The following is a 17833-nucleotide window of genomic DNA, read 5'->3' on the forward strand; positions in this document are numbered from 1 at the left end:
GGCACCAGGCTAGAAACTGGGAGACTGTGAGTTCTAGTCCTGCCTTAGGCGTAAAACCACCTGGTTGACCTTGGGCCAGTCTGTCTCTCTCAACCTTAGGAAGGAGGCAATGGCAAACCACTTCTGAAATCTTGCCAAGAAAACTGCAAGGACTAGCTCAGGCAGTCCCCAGGAGTCAACACTGATTTGAAAGTGTGTGTGTGTGTGTGTGTGTGTGTGTGTGTGTGTGTGTGCGGCCATTGTTCATGTGGTTTTACTTGGCAACATGAATTTTGCTTAATGGATATGTTAGTGCCAAAAAATATACTTCCAGGATTTCTGAGGATCCCCAAAATGTCATGTGCTCCTGCAGTGGGTTTAAAATGAGAAATGTAATGGGGAGGAGAGGGAAAATAACTTCCCTATTTTGGTTGTTTAAATACTTTCTCCTTCCTTATTGGGTCAGTGAGAGATTCTCAGTGGTGTAGATGCCCGTTTGGGGAAGAAAGGATATCTGGGGGGGGGGGGGAAGTATTGAGTTCTATGAATATCTTATCTCCAAGAACTATCATTGGCTTGCTCCCTTCCCACATCTAATGTATAAACATATCCATCTTAAACAAGAGCAGTGGTAGGGTGCATTGAAAGGAGAATCCCCCTGTCTGATATCAGCTTTTTCTGTATTCACAGAGACAGAGATCTGAGTTAAACTGTAGCCTTGGAATACCCTACTAAATAACAAAAGATTGCAGTGATGATTTTTGAAGAAGTTTCCATATAGCAAGGTGATATGATTCACACCACTTCAACTGATCCCATGACAATATTACGGGGAGTCTGCAGACATCAGGACTGGTCTTTGTGTCATGCTATTTTATCCTTGGGGGGGTGGGGGAAGAAATGCCATTTTAAAACAACAAATGCCACTTTTAAAACAGCAACGTATCATAGGATTGTACTTTGAGGAGTGTTTGGGCTCCCTTGAAGGGAATTCTTGCCTTATGCTGCCCCCTGCTTCTAGCTCCTGTTCTAGCATCATAACAGATGCTTGGTTCTAAGAAAGCTGCTCAAATGCAAAATTGCTGATATGACAAGCTTTACAGGTCACAGGGAGCTGGAGAGTAACAGAAATGTGTAAGCATGGACTGCAGGATATTTAAGGTTTTTTTAAGGCATGCGTATTATATGCATAATATTGCTCATTATGTATTAAGTCCTAGAAGAATTTCCTCTCAAATCGTCTGATTTTTTTCATGGAGCACATGGGAAGGGGAGGCGGAAATGCATGCACCAGATGAGAGGCAAAACATTAGGAACTTTTGTGAAGCATGGGGAGAGTTTTTGCAGCTGGTGGAATGAGGTACTTTATTATTGGCCATTTTTAAATGATTTCAGATGAATACCACTCTGCTGACAGTTGTCTTTGCTGAACGTTTGACCAGAAAGTACAAACACTGATTGGCTGACCATCTTCTGTGGCAAATATTAAATGTAGCCAAGCTTATCATCATGTGTGCTACTTCAGTGACAACCATAGTGGAGACTTGAGAAGGTCAGGATCTGTCCAGCTCCTAAGGACTAGTTTTTGCAACTGTGGGCATGTTCTGTACTTTCCAGGCCCTGCCAATTTGCCTGTTTGGCCATTTTTGTTTCTGCTGCTGGAGGATGGATGTGATACCAGAAGAGAAGTAGCAGCACCAAGATTGTTGAAGCTAAAGGTAGATCAGGACATCTCTAGAGCCTTACTCTCCCAAGTGGAAAAAAATCACCCCAACTGACAGGCCACTTTGGACAAGACCTAGTCTACTGCTTTTTCTCACAACCTTGGTCCTATTCTAGTGAAGTGTCCTAATGGTCAGAGCGGTGTCTAGAATAAAATATTCCTGACTGAGAATTATATTTCACTCTAAGCCAGCTCAGAAATACACTGGCAGCAGCTTACAAAGTATTCAGTCTGAAGTTAATGAAATAAATATTTGCCAATTTGTTCTTTTTTTCCCCCCTATCTCTCAGGTGTTAACAGTACTACTGTATTCAATTTTTTTTTATTTTATTTTTTTATTTTTATTTTTTATTTGATTTATATGCCGTCCTTCTCCGGAGACTCAGGGCAGCTTACAATGCGTTAAGCAATAGCCTTCATACTTTTGTATATTTATACAAAGTCAGCTTATTGCCCCCACAAACTGGGTCCTCAATTTACCTACCTTAGAAAGGATGGAAGGCTGAGTCAACCTTGAGCCTGACGAGATTCGAACTTACAGTAATTGCCGACAGCTGATGTTAATCACAATGCTATCAGTCTGCTGAGTCACCAGGCCCTTACTTTTAGACTTACTTTTAGACCTTGCAGACTTTTTAATGCCTTATTTCTTTTCAGAATGGATTTTGAAGTTTCGAGAATTGTTGTTTTCTGACTGAAAAATTCTTCTATGTTAGCATTATACCATTTCTGTAAACTATCTATACTCATTTAACCAGAGATATGTCCAAAATCAGCAATTTGGTTAATTCTAGTTTCTTGGCACTCTGCTGATGGAAACATTTCCAGTTTCTGTTATTAACTAAAATTAAATGAGCATTCTCAATATACTGTTTCACCCACATTCTGCTCCCCATCAATTGAGCAGTGTCATCCAGCACAACCCAGGAAGCTTTGAAATGATAATGCCCCAGAGATCTTCATGCCTTCTACCCCAATGACACTCAGGAACCTACCAAAGATCTAACGGTTCTTTTGGGCTTTAGGCAGAATGATGGCTCAGCCCATCATTTGAAGGATTTATTTATGTTATAAATTCACTTTCAGGCTGTTTGTGATTGCTTACTCTTTTCTTACTTTTAATTATAATCCATTCAGAGCCGTGGTGGGTTTCAAACTTTTTTATTACCGGTTCTGTGGGTGTGGCTTGGTGGGCGTGGCATGAATTGGTAGGTGTGGCTTGGTGGGCATGGCAGGGGAAGGATACTGTAAAATCTCCATTCCCACCCCATTCCAGGGGAAGGTTACTGCAAAATCCCCATTTCCTCCCGATCAGGCAGAGGCAGAGAACAGATGGGACGGGGCCAGTCAGAATTTTTACTACCGGTTCTCCGAACTACTCAAAATTTCCACTACTGGTTCTCCAGAACTGGTCAGAACCTGCTGAAACCCACCTCTGATTCAGAGTCATTAGGACCATGTGGCCTATGTGTGCAAAAATATGTATGTGTGCAAAAATAAAGGAAACATTAAAGCAAATAAAATGAATTTTGATTACTCAAAAAGAATATTTTTGAAGCTTAATAGCATCTATTCATAAGAATGTTCTTGGAGAGTAGATTTTTTCAGTTTTTCCAAGTCAGTTGGAGTTTAAAGTAATTATATTCACAGAACCCATTTCATTTTCATTTAAATTAAATCAAGTTGAGTTTTTGTCTTGGGCTAATTAACTTTTAGCTATTTGAGCTCAATACGCCATTCAAAGTCTGAAGACAATCCTCACCATTAAAAAAAATAATGTTTTGGTATTTTTGCAAAAAAGATGGATACATTTATGCATAAAATAAACATCACATGTATATCTTATGACAGCAATAACATCTCTACAAAAAAATTTCCACTTTCATAGAAAAAATATAACTGCAAGAAAGCTAAAGATAGAATCTTTATCATTCAGTATGATAAACGTATTTCCCCAGTATTTATCTGAGTACAGCAATATTAAATTGTTAATAAGGGGGAAACTCATGTGAACTCCATCTTTCCTTTCCACCTGTTATTGTTGAGATCCAAGTAACAAACTTTATATGTTCCATTGTGTATTTTTCCTTTTGATTATGTCCTTGGAGCAAAGATAATATTGACCCCACAAAATAAATATGTGCAGCAGCTCCTCTGGTCTTCCACTCTGAGGAAGAAAGGCAACATGAAGTTCATTTGGCTGGTAGCATTCTTGGGAGCAGCTGGTAAGTCAATGATTTCTTCATGTATTTTCAAGTAGATCTTGGAGTCCTAGTGGACAACCATTTAGACATGACCCAGCACTGTGTAGCAGCTGCCGAAAAAGCCAACACAGTTCTGGGCTGCATAAACAGAGGGATAGAATCAAGATCATGTGAAGTGTTAATACCACTGTATAATGCCTTGGTAAGGCCACACTTGGAATATTGCATTCAGTTTTGGTCGCCACGATGTAAAAGAAGATGTTGAGATTCTAGAAAGAGTGCAGAGAAGAGCAACAAAGATGATTAGGGGACTGGAGGCTAAAACATATGAAAACGGTTGCAGGAACTGAGTATGCCTAGTTTAATGAAAAGAAGGACTAGGGGAGACATGATAGCAGTGTTCCAATATCTCAGGGATTGCCACAAAGAAGAGGGAGTCAAACTATTCTTCAAAGCACCTGAAGGTAGAACAAGAAGCAATGTGTGGAAACTAACCAAAGAGAGAAGCAACTTAGAACTAAGGAGACATTTCCTGATAGTTAGAACAATTAAGAAGTGGAACAACTTGTCTGCAGAAGTTGTGAATGCTCCAACACTGGAAATTTTTAAGAAGATGTTGGATAACCATATATCTGAAGTGGTGTTGGGTTTCCTGCCTGGGCAGGGCATTGGACTAGAAGACCTCCAAGGTCCCTTCCAACTCCTAAAGATTCTTAGGTTCATTAGTTTACTAGCTCAAGTTCTAGAAATAGAAATAGAGAAATAGAATGTTATTCTATTTCCCTATTTCTATTTCTAGAACTTGAGCTAGCAAACTAGTGAACCTAAGGATCTTTTTATCAGTTTAGCTCTGAATTTGTAAAGTGGGACTCCCAAGCCACCAAAATTAATCTATAGAAGTGTTTCTATACTGAAGGATGTATGGATTGAAACTCCCAGAATTCCCAATTCAGCATGCTAGCTGGGGAATTCTGAATGTTGAAGTCCATACATTTTAAAGGTTGCCAAAGTTGTAAAATACTAGACTAAAAATTAGACAAAGATTATTCATTTTAAATCAGATATGTTTAACAATGACATAGCCAAGAAACTTTCTTGATGCTTTCTTGGCATTTCATCTGAAGCCAACAAATTATAATCCATAGTGCCTGGCCTGAGGTAACTTATTCCCAGGTATAATAGCAAGTCAAGAAAGAGTTGTAGCCAGGAAAAACTTAAAGCAGGCAACAGACTTTAGACAAACATTAGGATCCCCCATTCCTCAAATATTCTACCCATTTATTGAAACAGAATCATATCCATTCCATATACTTGCATGATACAAAAGGTCCAATAAAAAAGGAAAGCTATTCAAAGGGACCTTGGCTCAGGGTTCACTTCTCCTTGTCCTGCTCACTGTTCAGGGCAAATTATGTGTAGTAGAAGGTAAACAACAAACTGAAGGCAAAAAGGTGCTTCAGAAGGTACAAGTGGCTCATGCATAGTATCTGTCTATAACTCCTGAAGCCAAATACATCTTTTCCTAGGATTGCATAATTCTGAGAAAAACTGCAGAATCACTGGAGACCACCCACCAAAGAATATCCCAAACTTGCATTCTAGTTCATTAATATCTCTTCATAGAAGAGTAGAAATCACTCAAAAAAAAAAAAAGGGAAAAGAAGATATTTTGAGATGAGGTGGAAACCTATGGACCAAGAAATAAGAATTAATAGAATAGAATAGAATAGAATAGAATAGAATAGAATAGAATAGAATAGAATAGAATAGAATAGAATAGAATAGAATTTTTTATTGGCCAAGTGTGATTGGACACACAAGGAATTTGTCTTGATGCATATGCTCTCAGTGTACATAAAATAAAAGATACGTTCATCAAGAATCATAAGGTACAACACTTAATGATAGACATAGGGCAGGAATTCAACTGCCATGAAGACTAGGGGCATTTCTGGGTTCTGTGGTGGAAGTCGGCAGAGAGATAGAGCGAATGTAAATTACTATTAGATAATTTCCTTTTTTATTATTTCCTACATCCCTCTCTCCTTCCTCCCTTCTGACCTCCCTTCTCATATGATTTCCTACTGGCTAACTAGCCATCCATCACTTGCCTGAATGGGATGAAGATCCCATCATATGGACCCTTCAAAGTATGCCAAAAATTTTGTGAATCCCTTTGGTTCCTGTTTCACCCACTATGAAATCTTCTGTAAATATTTTCATTATCCAGTTGCCTTCCCCATTGATGATGAAGATGATGACAAGATTGTGGGGGGCTATACCTGTCAAAAGCATTCTGCTCCCTATCAGGTCTCCCTGAATGTTGGATACCATTTCTGTGGTGGCTCCATCATAAACAGACAATGGATTGTTTCAGCTGCTCACTGCTATCAATCGTAAGTAATCATCTATTGTTATTTTATTTAGGACATTCCCATTGTGCTGAAATATTTACTTCTATCGGTAAATTTAATAAAGGATATAAACACATTCTTCTATATTTAGGTATGGGTGCACACAAATGTATAGAAGTGTTCATTGCCTACCCACTACTGGAAGCTAACATGCAATTGTGTCCATCAATTTCTGGATTCAGCCATTCTGGGCAGCAGGATACTCTTGTGAACGACAATATTAGTGGGTCTTGTCTTATAGCATGTTAAAATAGGTTGGGAAAAAATAGATATGACCAAAATGTCTATTTCTTGTTTTGATTCAGCCGAATCCAAGTGAGACTTGGGGAACACAGTTTGAACAAAAACGATGGTTCAGAGCAATACATTGATTCAATCAAAATCATTCGTCATCCCTCATTCAATGCCAGAACTTTGGACAATGACATCATGCTCATCAAACTATCAAAACAAGCCAGTCTCAATTCCTATGTTTCAGCAGTGCGCCTACCAAGCAGCTGTCCATCCACTGGAGCAAAATGTTTAGTCTCAGGCTGGGGCAACACCCTCAGCAGTGGCAGTGAGTCTTCTTCATTTTCTTTGATCAAGATAGAGTCATCTGTGATCATGTTCAGTTAGTTTATTGAGAAAAGCCAACGATTACAGAGGGTAAATTTCTAATAAAAAAAAATTTCTGGCTTTCATTTCCTGCCATTTCCTTTATAAATCAGACCATGCCATGTAAAACAATGTACGCCAATTAAATACACAGAACTTGCCTTAAATCCAGGATCTGGTCAACTGAAAGATTTTTGCAATGAAGCAGAAGATGATTGGCATGCTTACGGCAACAATTTTAAAGAAGGAGGGGGAGCTTCATTTCTGTCATTGGGCTGTTCAAACATTCTAGGGAAAGTCTAATATCTATTTCTGGAAATGAATACAGTTTCTTTGATCTTTCACACAGCACGCTATCCAGACCTCCTACAGTGCCTGAATATCCCTGTACTTTCTCAGAGTCAGTGCATTAACTCTTATCCAGGGAAAATCACCAACAATATGTTTTGTGCAGGATACGTGGAAGGTGGAAAAGACTCTTGTCAGGTAAATAATTTCTCTTTTCCCCATTTTGTATCATATATTTTAGATGGTGCTCAAAACATATCCCAACGTATAAATTAAATTCATAGCTGGCTGGCGTTTAAGCCTGAGGATATAATAGAGAAGTGGGTAGTTGGAGAGAGATACCTATATTCAGGAGCTGTTTCTTCAACCTCTGTGGTCTTCAGTTGCCTGCTTTTAATGAATAACATACAACATCAGTCATGTCATCTCCAGCTCTTATTAGGTTATGAACTATATGTTGGATCTGACTTCTCTTTTGGGAAGCTCTTACCAGTTAGATGGAGCATTGCTGGGATTTTCATCCCATCCTGAAAACAATTATGACATCTGATATAGAAGAGTATTAAATCAATTCTATTGGAAGACTTTTTTTTTACCTTCTGCAATCTATTCCTTGCCTCCATCCACCAGAATCTGATATAATGCAAATTATATTTCCTCATTCAATATCTTGCTTCTTTCCAGGGAGACTCTGGTGGTCCAGTTGTCTGCAATGGAGTACTCCAAGGAGTTGTCTCTTGGGGCGACGGATGTGCTCTGAAAGGCAAGCCTGGTGTCTACACTAGAGTTTGCAACTATGTTTCTTGGATTCAGAAAGTCATCAGTTCCAACTGATCTGCACGTCCTGTCTGGAAAGCTCCCTTTTCACAGCCATAACTAACACTTCACAGACTGAGAAGAGAGAGATTAAAGCTGCAAAAATAAAAACTAAATTGTGCAATGACAAGCCTGGCGATTGGTATCTTTCTTTCTGTCTGTCTGTCTTTATATATATATATTTATTTTTTTAAGACAAACAAACATTTAATATATCAGTCATCCCTTCCCTGTGACATCTCGGTGTTATCTTCCAAAATTCTTATTCTTCTTCCATAAGTGTCTTCTATCTTGATCTTCATCCAAGCCATTATAACAATTCATTGCTAAAACAATATTCTAGTCATCAAGTTTTTATACATAATTATAAAATTAATCAGTTATATTTCTTTTCCAATCAACGATAAAAATAATTCCATATCTTGAAATATTCTAATTCTTCCCGATTGGTATCTTTCTTTGGTGGTAAGGAAAGGTCTTGGCCTTTAAACTAGATGAGTTTTAATTCTTTTCAATGATCACATTCAAAATTAGTGAAATGATGATGGAAGCTATGAAGACCTGGATGAATCAGTACTTAAATAGAAATCTTCTCCATCTAAGGTATACGCTAGAGTGTGATTCTGAAAAAAGTCACAGAAGAATGCAAGTTGACAATGTCATTGTCATACAATGTTGCACTTCACAACCGCATTGCTAAGAGACAGAAATTCGAGTCCTAATTATCATCATGAAGCAAGAACTGATTGTATTTCAGGATCAGATTGCAGTTCTAAGTAGTTTTATTGTCTTGTAACAGTGTCCTATTCTGGAGATGAAGGAACCAAACAATGTTTGTGTTCACAAAGTTGGGATTCTATTCAGGATGAAGATGTATTGTGTTGTGTACATCTTTAAAATCAGTTGATTCATATAAAAGGTCTAGTGTAATTTCCCTTTGACATTTGTGCATGCAAATCACTGAAGAAGAATCTACCTGGTTCACAAATATTCACACAGGACACTACTGAATTGGAGAAGAAAATTGATCCATCCTTAGTTGCCCCTTTGATCTCGCAGTGACAATTTTATCTGGAATTCTAAGCTAGTTATTAGTAGGAGCCAAAAACAGCATGATGGTACATAATCCAACTAATATAATTAGGTTTAATACAAATATAGTTCATATGTCCCACCATCTTGACTCATCCTTCCCATCTGGGGGGGGGAGGCACATCCATTAAACAATGTCATCTTGTTGGATCCCAGAATTGTAACTTTCTTTTGGCAGTCTTTCACCCTACAGGGTAGTCACCTTCTTAATTGGAAGCACTGTAACACATCTGGAGGGTACCAGAGTGGAGGAGAGTGCTTTAAACTCCTTGCTTTTATATCCATCTTCCAAATAACATTCTACCATGTGTTTGTAACTTGTCATTCATAATAGTCAAAATTCTATAGTGCATTAATAAGAGTGAATCACAATTTCTTTTTGCCAGATTTTTTCTTCCCCCCCTTAAGTATTCGAGAAAGATTTTTAGTGGTCCATGTTCCTGTGATTCAGATCCTCATCAATTGCAGTAGTTTGGTTTGTATGTCTTCATGGCACAGACAGAAGCTGACTGGAGCTCTGCAAAGTTCATGTGCAGCTGTGAAACCTGGAGCTCTCACTGAGAAACAGCACAGAAATATTTTGCTGGTTTTGCAGCCTCATCTGGAGAATACTGAGAGAAGCATGGGTCACCTCTCATCTGTATATGCTGTAGTTTTTGTTTTCCATCTGTGGACTGTTTCCTTGTATGGATAAGCCGATGAATTGTAGTTCTGTCTGTCCACTATTAAGCTCCTGCCGATACCAATGGACGCTGTCACACTGGAAACCTAAAAGTGCTATTTTCCTTAAACGTTTCTTATTAATCTCCTTGTGTCACTAAATGTTTGCTATAAAATCCTACTTACATTTCAACCGAAAAAGGCTTTGAAATTTCACATTCAGGAAGGGGAGTGCAGGAAAGCTACCACACCAAGATATGAGCATTATGTCTTTTCAGTAGCACTTTGTTTTCGCTTTGCCAAATTAAGTCAACCCCCTCAACAGCAGCAAGAGGATGGACCAAACTCCATCTAAAAACAATGCCCAACTCAGCTGAAAATAAACTAAAGGACCAAAATAAACTCAAAAACAATATGCTAAAAGACAACAGTAGTGAAATCATTATAAGAATAAATTATTAAGGTATAATATTTATTTATTTATTTATTTATTTATTTATTTATTTATTTATTGCGATTTATATGCCGCCTTTCTCCCTAGGAACTCAAGGCGGCTTACAAAATGACAACTTCAATACAAATCACAATACAATACAAAATTAAAATCAATAATCCAGTTAAATATATCAAGTAAAATTTATAATTCTATATTAAACATATATAAGACAGAGGACCATAATCAGACATCAAAAGTTGGATCACTTCTACTCTAGCACTTCTCAACTCATTCAAACAAACCTCCTAATCCTCGCTTCTTGATCAGTTTGTTTCCTCAGCTTTTTCCTGCTGCAAAGTTTCCCTTCTTTCTCCTTTTTTCCTAACACCATTTTTCTGTGTTTTATTTTTTTTTTAAATTGTGGGAATGGCAAAATTTATCTATCCAATTGACAACAATAATCCCTACCTGCTTGACATCTGCCCTTGAATCCTGGCCCAGAAGAAGCTCTCGGGAGCACCTCTTTGGTGGCAGGAAGGGCTTCTAAGCTTCTCTAACCAAGCAGGAAGTGAAGGTGGGGACCTGCAATGCCAGAGGAACTCATCTCTCTTCCAGTTACGGAGCTGACTCACTAACAATGTTAATGGCAGATTATGACAGGCATTATTAGCAATGAAATCAATAACTTTTTTTTTCCAATTCTCCGTTTTCTTTCTTGTACAATCTCAGTTTTCAGACACTGCAAAGTTCATTCTGTGTTAGACTGTCTGTTGCAATATTTTCTGGATCAGACTCAATAAAATTAGTGAGAGTTAAAGGTTTAAATATACTTCCTTTTATTTACAATAGGCATTCTATATTCACTGAATATTCACAGATAGAAGCAGGGAAAAGGGTGTAGGTTGCTCCTTATATATACAATGGGTGGAGCTATAAGTGGGAGTGGTGAATTATGAATACATTAAGAAGTGAAGAATAAGTTAACCCCTGATACCCCATTCATATACTATTTACACATTAGAGAATAAGGCATTTACATCTGACAAATCCCCCTCTAAATGCCGATTCGTTATACAACACCAATTACATTCTGATTCAGGACAATACAAGACATACAATTTAGATGTTAAATATTTGTGTTGCTTAGAAGGTAAAGGCTTTGTCAATATGTCAGCTAATTGTTCTGAAGTATCACAATGCACTGCTTTAATAAATCCATCCTGAGATAATTGCCTCACATGTTTAAATTTTATATCTATATGCCTGGACCTTTGTCCAATGGCATCAGATCTAGATATTTCAATGGCCGCTTTATTGTCTTCATGCATAACAAAAGGCAAAGCAGGTTTTTTCCAAACATCTGAAATTAAATCATTAAACCATACAAGGTTATTTGCAGCTTTGGATAAACAAACATATTCCGCTTCTGTCGTTGAAGTGGCTACTAGTTCTTGTTTACCAGTATACCAGTAAACTGGACAGTCATTTAAGAGAAAAATATAACCAGATGTACTTTTTCTGCATGAAGTGTCTCCAGCCCAGTCCGCATCTGCATAACATGCAAGCTTTGGTTCTTTATTATCACTAGGTTCTAATACTAAGCAAAAATCTAGTGTACTTTTCAGATATCTTAAAATTCTTTTAACAGCTTCCCAGTGATACATTGTTGGTTTGCTGACGTGTCTGGATAATAAATTGAGTGGTAAGGCGATATCTGGTCTAGTCCAATTAGATATATAAAGAAGTGAACCTATGATTGATCTATAAAACGTGTTATCCTTGAATTCAGGGGAAGATTCATCAGTATTTCTAAGAAAATCAGTTTGCATAGGAGTATCACAGGGTTTGGCATTGTTTAAATTGCATTTATTTAAAAGTTCTATAATCTTATCTCTCTGAGTAAGTTTGAATCCCCTTCTAGTCTTATTAATTTGAACACCAAGATATTTGTTCACTTTACCTAGAGATTTCAACGAGAAATGTTCATTTAACTTATTTACAAAAGTTTCTCTTCTCTCTTTGTGTTTTCCTATATATAAAATGTCATCTACATAAATCAACACAAATTCAATGTGATCATCACCCTTTTTGACAAAGAAACAGTTATCAGCAGTGGTAGCGTTGAAATCCATGGTCTTAAGTACTTTTACTAAACAATCATACCATCTTTTACCAGATTGTTTTAATCCGTATAAACTCTTGTTCAACAGCCAAATTTCATTTTTGTTGGTGTATTGACTGTGAGGTGCTCTTACGTATATTTCCTTATCTAGTTTTGCGTGTAGATACGCAGTCTGTATGTCATATTGAAATACATCAAGATTGAGTGCTGATGCTACCACTAGAGCTGTTTTGACACTCTCTGTTCTTACAGTGGGGGAATACGTGTCAGTATAGTCCTCCGGATATTTCTGTGCATAACCTTGTGCAACTAATCTAGCTTTATATAGAGTATTGCCTCCTTCTAAGTTTTTAATTTTATATATCCACCTGGTACCAATAATTGTTTTATCTTTAGGTGCAATTGCAGGTGTAAATACATTTAATCCTTGTAAACTTTCCATCTCTTTTTTCATAGCTAATTCCCATTTTTCTTTTTCTTCACGAGGGAGTTTTAACACTTCCTCATAAGTATTAGGTGTTATTGGCTCACCATCCATATGCATTATGTAATCTCTGTATTTATTTGGCATTTGATTTCTGTTGTATCTAATGACTCTTTCAGGTTTGCTATTGTTATCATGTAAATATCTTGCTTCTTTTTTTGTTAGTGTGTCTGTCTTTATTTTGTGTTGGCTATTTGTCCAAGTTTTGGTTTTGCTTTTATATTTGTTGATATCCTGTTTTTCTATGGTCCCTTTCTCATGAGATTTTGTATCTTTACATTTATTTGGAAATATTTCATTAAGATGTAATTTAGACCAGTTGGCCTGTTCATGGAACACAGCTGTTCTGGAAACTATAAATTTGTTATTATTATCAATGAATCTGTACCCTTTGGTGCCAGTTTCATATCCCATAAATCTGAGTCTTCTGGATACGTTTTCTCCCTTTCTTCTCAACTGCTTAGGTATGTGTACGTCTGCAGTGACTCCAAATATGTGCATGTGTGCTAATTTTGGTTTCCTATTATACATTACTTCATATGGTGTCTTATTTACAATACTGGACCAGGTTCTATTTTGTGTGTAATTTGAATAATGTAAGGCTTCTGACCAAAATTGTTTGCTTAAGCCAGCATCCTCCAATGTGCATCTAATCATGGTTTGTAATGTGGAATTCTTTCTCTCTACAATCCCGTTCTGAAACGCAGAAAATGGACTAGACGTGTAATGTAGCATTCCTCTATCCTTTAACCATTGGGAGAATTCTTTAGACATGAATTCACATCCCCTATCTGTCATAATTTGTTTTATTCTGATATTGTGTTGTGTTTCTATGCGTTTGTAAAATTCCTTAAATTTTTGAAAGGTTTCATCTTTGTGTTTTAATGTATAAACAAACCCATAACGGCTATAATCGTCTACTATTGTCAGGAAGTAACGTTTTCTATAGGTGATTGATGGAGTTAATGGGCCAACTAAGTCCATGTGTACTAAGTCAAAAATTTTGTTAGTTGATCTAGTAGATTTTCTTGGCCTGGGACTAGTTTTTAGTTTTGTAGATTTACATACTGAGCATTCCAAATAGTTTTCACAATTTTTTATTTTGACACCTTCTGCGTGTTCAGTCATTTTTTGTACTACAGGAAAACTGGCATGTCCTAACTTCCTATGTAAGATGTGAGCACACTCATCATGAATTGGTTTACCTATTTTTGGTTTTTTTTCATTGTGTGCATCTGCGTGATCATGAGATATTTTACATTCATCATTGTCACTGTTACTAATATTTTCATCATCTGCTTCAATACAATCTTCCATATTTGAATCAATGTTATGCAACCATTTTTCCTTCGTTATCAGATAAGGTAGGCCTCCTTTAATCATCACAGTGCCTATATTTATTTTATTCTTCTCCAAAGTCGCTTTTCCCTTTGAGAAAACTATATTAATGTCAGAATCTCTACTTAGTTTTATGGCACTTAGTATGTTATGAGGTATTTCAGGTATTAACAATACCCCCTCTATTTTTCCTAGACCAGGCAATGTTACATTTCCTCTGCCTAATACTTGAACCTTTTCTTGGTTAGCTACCTTTATTACAAATTTATCTTCTGTAAATGAAGACAATATATTTTTGTTATTAGTAGTGTGATTAGTTGCTCCAGAATCAATAAGCCAATTATTGTTCTCATTTTGCTGTATTTTAGTGTTGTCTTGTTTATTTAATCCATTCAGTGAACCAGATTTTCTATCCTTTGAATTATCTCTGTCCCCTCTATTCTCTTTGTAATTTGGTGGGCTTCTATATCTATGTCTATCTATGGAAGACTGTCTATAATTGTATTTGTTCCTATATTCTGACCTATGTCTTTCCTTTGAAATTTTGGGACAATCTCTTCTATTGTGTTCCCTGGATCCACAATTGTGACATTTAAATGTTTCATTATATTTTTCTTGGAAAGCTACTTTCCTATAAGGTTTGTGTTCTGTGTGATTGCTAGAACGATTTCTTCTTGAATTGTCTTCTGCTATCAATTTATTGGATAGACTTTCTATGGATAAATATCCTAGATTGATAGTGTCTAAATGTGACATAAAACTGTCCCATGATGAATCAAGTGAGTTGATAATAACACTTTTCATTGTTTGGTCTGAAATCACCTCCCCCCTCAAATGCAGCTCAGCTCTTATTTTGTTTAAAGATATTAAATGCTCACTTATGGAAACCCCTGGTTTCACTCTAGATGAAAAGAAATCCTTAGACATTCTTGTGGTGGTAGCCACACTATCGCTGTGAAACAAATTAAACATGCATTGAATAATTTCTGAAACAGTCAGATTAGGTTTGATGCTATGATACATTGCACGAGACACACTAGATATTATTAAGAAAAATGCTCTATGGTGTAAACAATCTATTTTTAAAGTCCAAGGTCTTTTTGGGGGACTAGTGATAAAAAATAGTAAATTTTCCTTCATAAAGACAACCTGGAGCTGTTGATACCATTCTTGCAAATTAATGCCATCAACCCTTAGTTTTGGGAAGTCACTGGGTAAATTTCCGACATTATTTTGTCCATTACTTACGACCTGAGGTAGTCCGTGGTCTCGCAAGTGTAGAAAATTGCAAAACGGCATGGGGATGCTCGCAACGAGTCTGCGTGGTTCTCTCGCCAGTTCATGTCTTCCCGGACCGTCTGCGTAGTTTCGCGCATGCGCGTTGTCCATTTCTTCTTTGGAGTCGTCGTGGAAGGTTCTCTCCATTGCGGCTCGCTCGTTCCGCTCTGCTTCAGTCGAGTCGGTCTCTGGTTCGACCTTGGGAGTTCTGACGACGGCGGCTGCTCTTCTCTTTCTTCTGGGGGCGCTGGCACCTGCCTCGGTCTGTGGTGTAGGGCGGAATCGACAAGGCTCTCTGGGTTCGGGCGTCGTCGCTCTCGAAGTCAGGATGGGAGCGGGCAGGTCCTGAGGCATCGGCTTGCTCGCTCGCTTCTTCGGTGGCCCTTTGGTAATTTTTAGTTTTGGCCCAAATGCAGCAAAAAGTGTTTTCATTGCTGATTTTATTTGAGATTTTGTTGAGTCATCTTCACTTTCTGATTCTGATTCTTCTGAGGAGTTCGAATCTTCTTTTTCATTTTCGTTGTCTGATAACGTTTTTCGCGCCAGAAATTTTGAATTGAGCATTTTGATTGGCTCTGCTTCGCTCACCTTGGAGGCCTGTTGAAACCAAGATGGCTGCCATTCAAAATTTCGCGCTGGATCACTGTTTTTCTTCTTCGTAATGACTTTCTCTGCAGTCATATCACTCACTGTTTTTGGGTCTTTAGACTTCTCATTAGTGATGTTTTTCTCTCTCGCTGCTCCGCTGTTCTTCAGCATTTCTTGGAGGTTCGCGATGAGGCTTTCATCATTCTTCTGGCTTTTTAATAGTTTTAATATCTCTGACCTGAGTTCGTTATTCTCTATTTCGATTTCCTCCTGGTCATCATTTTCGTCTATTATTTCTTCGTCTTCAGTGGTGTATTCTTCGGATTCTCTCGAAATTGCGTTTGTGGATTCGTTGATTATTTCTTGTTCTGTTTCCATTTCTTTGCTGTAGGCCCTGGTGTTGGGCCTATCTTTCTTAGACATTTTTTAAGTTTTTTTTTTTTTTTTATTGAGTCAATTAACCATCCTCTGCTACCAGCTTGTTGCAATATTTTCTGGATCAGGCTCAATAAAATTAGTGAGAGTTAAAGGTTTAAATATACTTCCTTTTATTTACAATAGGCATTCTATATTCACTGAATATTCACAGATAGAAGCAGGGAAAAGGGTGTAGGTTGCTCCTTATATATACAATGGGTGGAGCTATAAGTGGGAGTGGTGAATTATGAATACATTAAGAAGTGAAGAATAAGTTAACCCCTGATACCCCATTCATATACTATTTACACATTAGAGAATAAGGCATTTACATCTGACACTGTCTCTTCGGTGCACAGCTGATCTTCATTATTTATTTTGAGAATGGATTTTGAAGATTCAAAGATCGTTGTTTCCTTATAGAAAAGTCTTGGATGATAGCATCATACCATTTCTAGCAATCAGGAGAACTAAAAAGACAAACTTTAAATTTGAGATGTATTTTTTTTTCTCTTTTGTATTATATGTAATACACAGGAAAGCTGATTCCACAATGAATGGATAGCTGCCTTCCTGTCAAACAGACAACAAATGGTCAAAATAGGAAGCGCTCTATCAAATCCAGTACATGTTAATATTGGTATTCCCCAAGGCAATGTTTTAGGTCCAACACTTTTCATACTTTACATAAATGACCTTTGTAATCAAATTAAAAGCAGCTGTATTCTCTTCACTGATGATGTTAAACTATTCAACACCACCAACAATGCAACTACCCTTCAAAAAGAACTTGACTATATGTCAGATTAATCTATCAAGTGGCAACTTCAAATCTCAACCAACAAATGCTCGGTCTTGCACTTTGGCAAAAAAAATCAAAACATAAAATACCAATTATATGGGCATGACCTTGTAGATGACCCTCACTCTGTCAAGGACCTTGGAGTACTCATTTCTAAACATCTAAGTGCCAGAGCCCACTGTAACAACATTGCCAAAAAGACATTAAGAGTTGTTAACCTAATCTTGCGTGGCTTCTTCTCTGGTAATGTTGTACTACTAACTAGAGCATACAAAACATTTGCTAGACCAATTCTTGAATACAGCTCATCTGTCTGGAACCCGCACTGTATATCGGACATAAATACAATTGAGAGAGTCCAGAGATATTTTACGAGAAGAGTCCTCCATTCCCCTAACCGCAATAAAATACCTTATGCCACCAGACTCCAAATTTTGGGCTTAGACAACTTAGAACTACGCTGACTTCAGTCTGACCTAAGCATAGTATATAAAATTATCCACTACAATGTCCTTCCTGTCAATGACTACTTCAGCTTCAACCATAACAATACACGAGCAAATAATAGATACAAACTCAAGGTAAACCGCTCCAA

The 17833-nt window shown here is 37.3% G+C and overlaps 1 protein-coding gene and 1 gene segment (V, D, J or C); one reads left to right on the plus strand and one right to left on the minus strand.

The window, feature by feature from the left end:
- The window catches only part of LOC139310314 (T-cell receptor beta-1 chain C region-like), a 157589-nt gene that overhangs the window by 68758 nt on the left and 70998 nt on the right, over positions 1-17833 (minus strand).
- LOC139313088 (cationic trypsin-3-like) lies at positions 3888-8039 on the plus strand. Its single transcript, XM_070938462.1, has 5 exons — positions 3888-3927; positions 6137-6302; positions 6626-6879; positions 7267-7403; positions 7890-8039. Exons 1-5 carry the CDS (start codon positions 3888-3890, stop codon positions 8037-8039), a joined length of 747 nt encoding a protein of 248 aa, XP_070794563.1.

The sequence above is a fragment of the Pituophis catenifer genome, unplaced genomic scaffold (assembly GCF_029215685.1).
Source record: "Pituophis catenifer annectens isolate HBS135680 unplaced genomic scaffold, rPitCat1.0.hap2 SCAF_2, whole genome shotgun sequence".
NCBI classification, from domain to species: domain Eukaryota; kingdom Metazoa; phylum Chordata; class Lepidosauria; order Squamata; family Colubridae; genus Pituophis; species Pituophis catenifer.

Excerpts from the sequence above, each read along its gene's own strand:
- LOC139313088 (XM_070938462.1), top strand. The coding sequence starts at position 3,888 with ATGAAGTTCATTTGGCTGGTAGCATTCTTGGGAGCAGCTG. Across the intron at positions 3,928-6,136 it reads AGCATTCTTGGGAGCAGCTG|TTGCCTTCCCCATTGATGAT; the intron begins GTAAGTCAATGA and ends TTCATTATCCAG. Across the intron at positions 6,880-7,266 it reads CAACACCCTCAGCAGTGGCA|CACGCTATCCAGACCTCCTA; the intron begins GTGAGTCTTCTT and ends TCTTTCACACAG.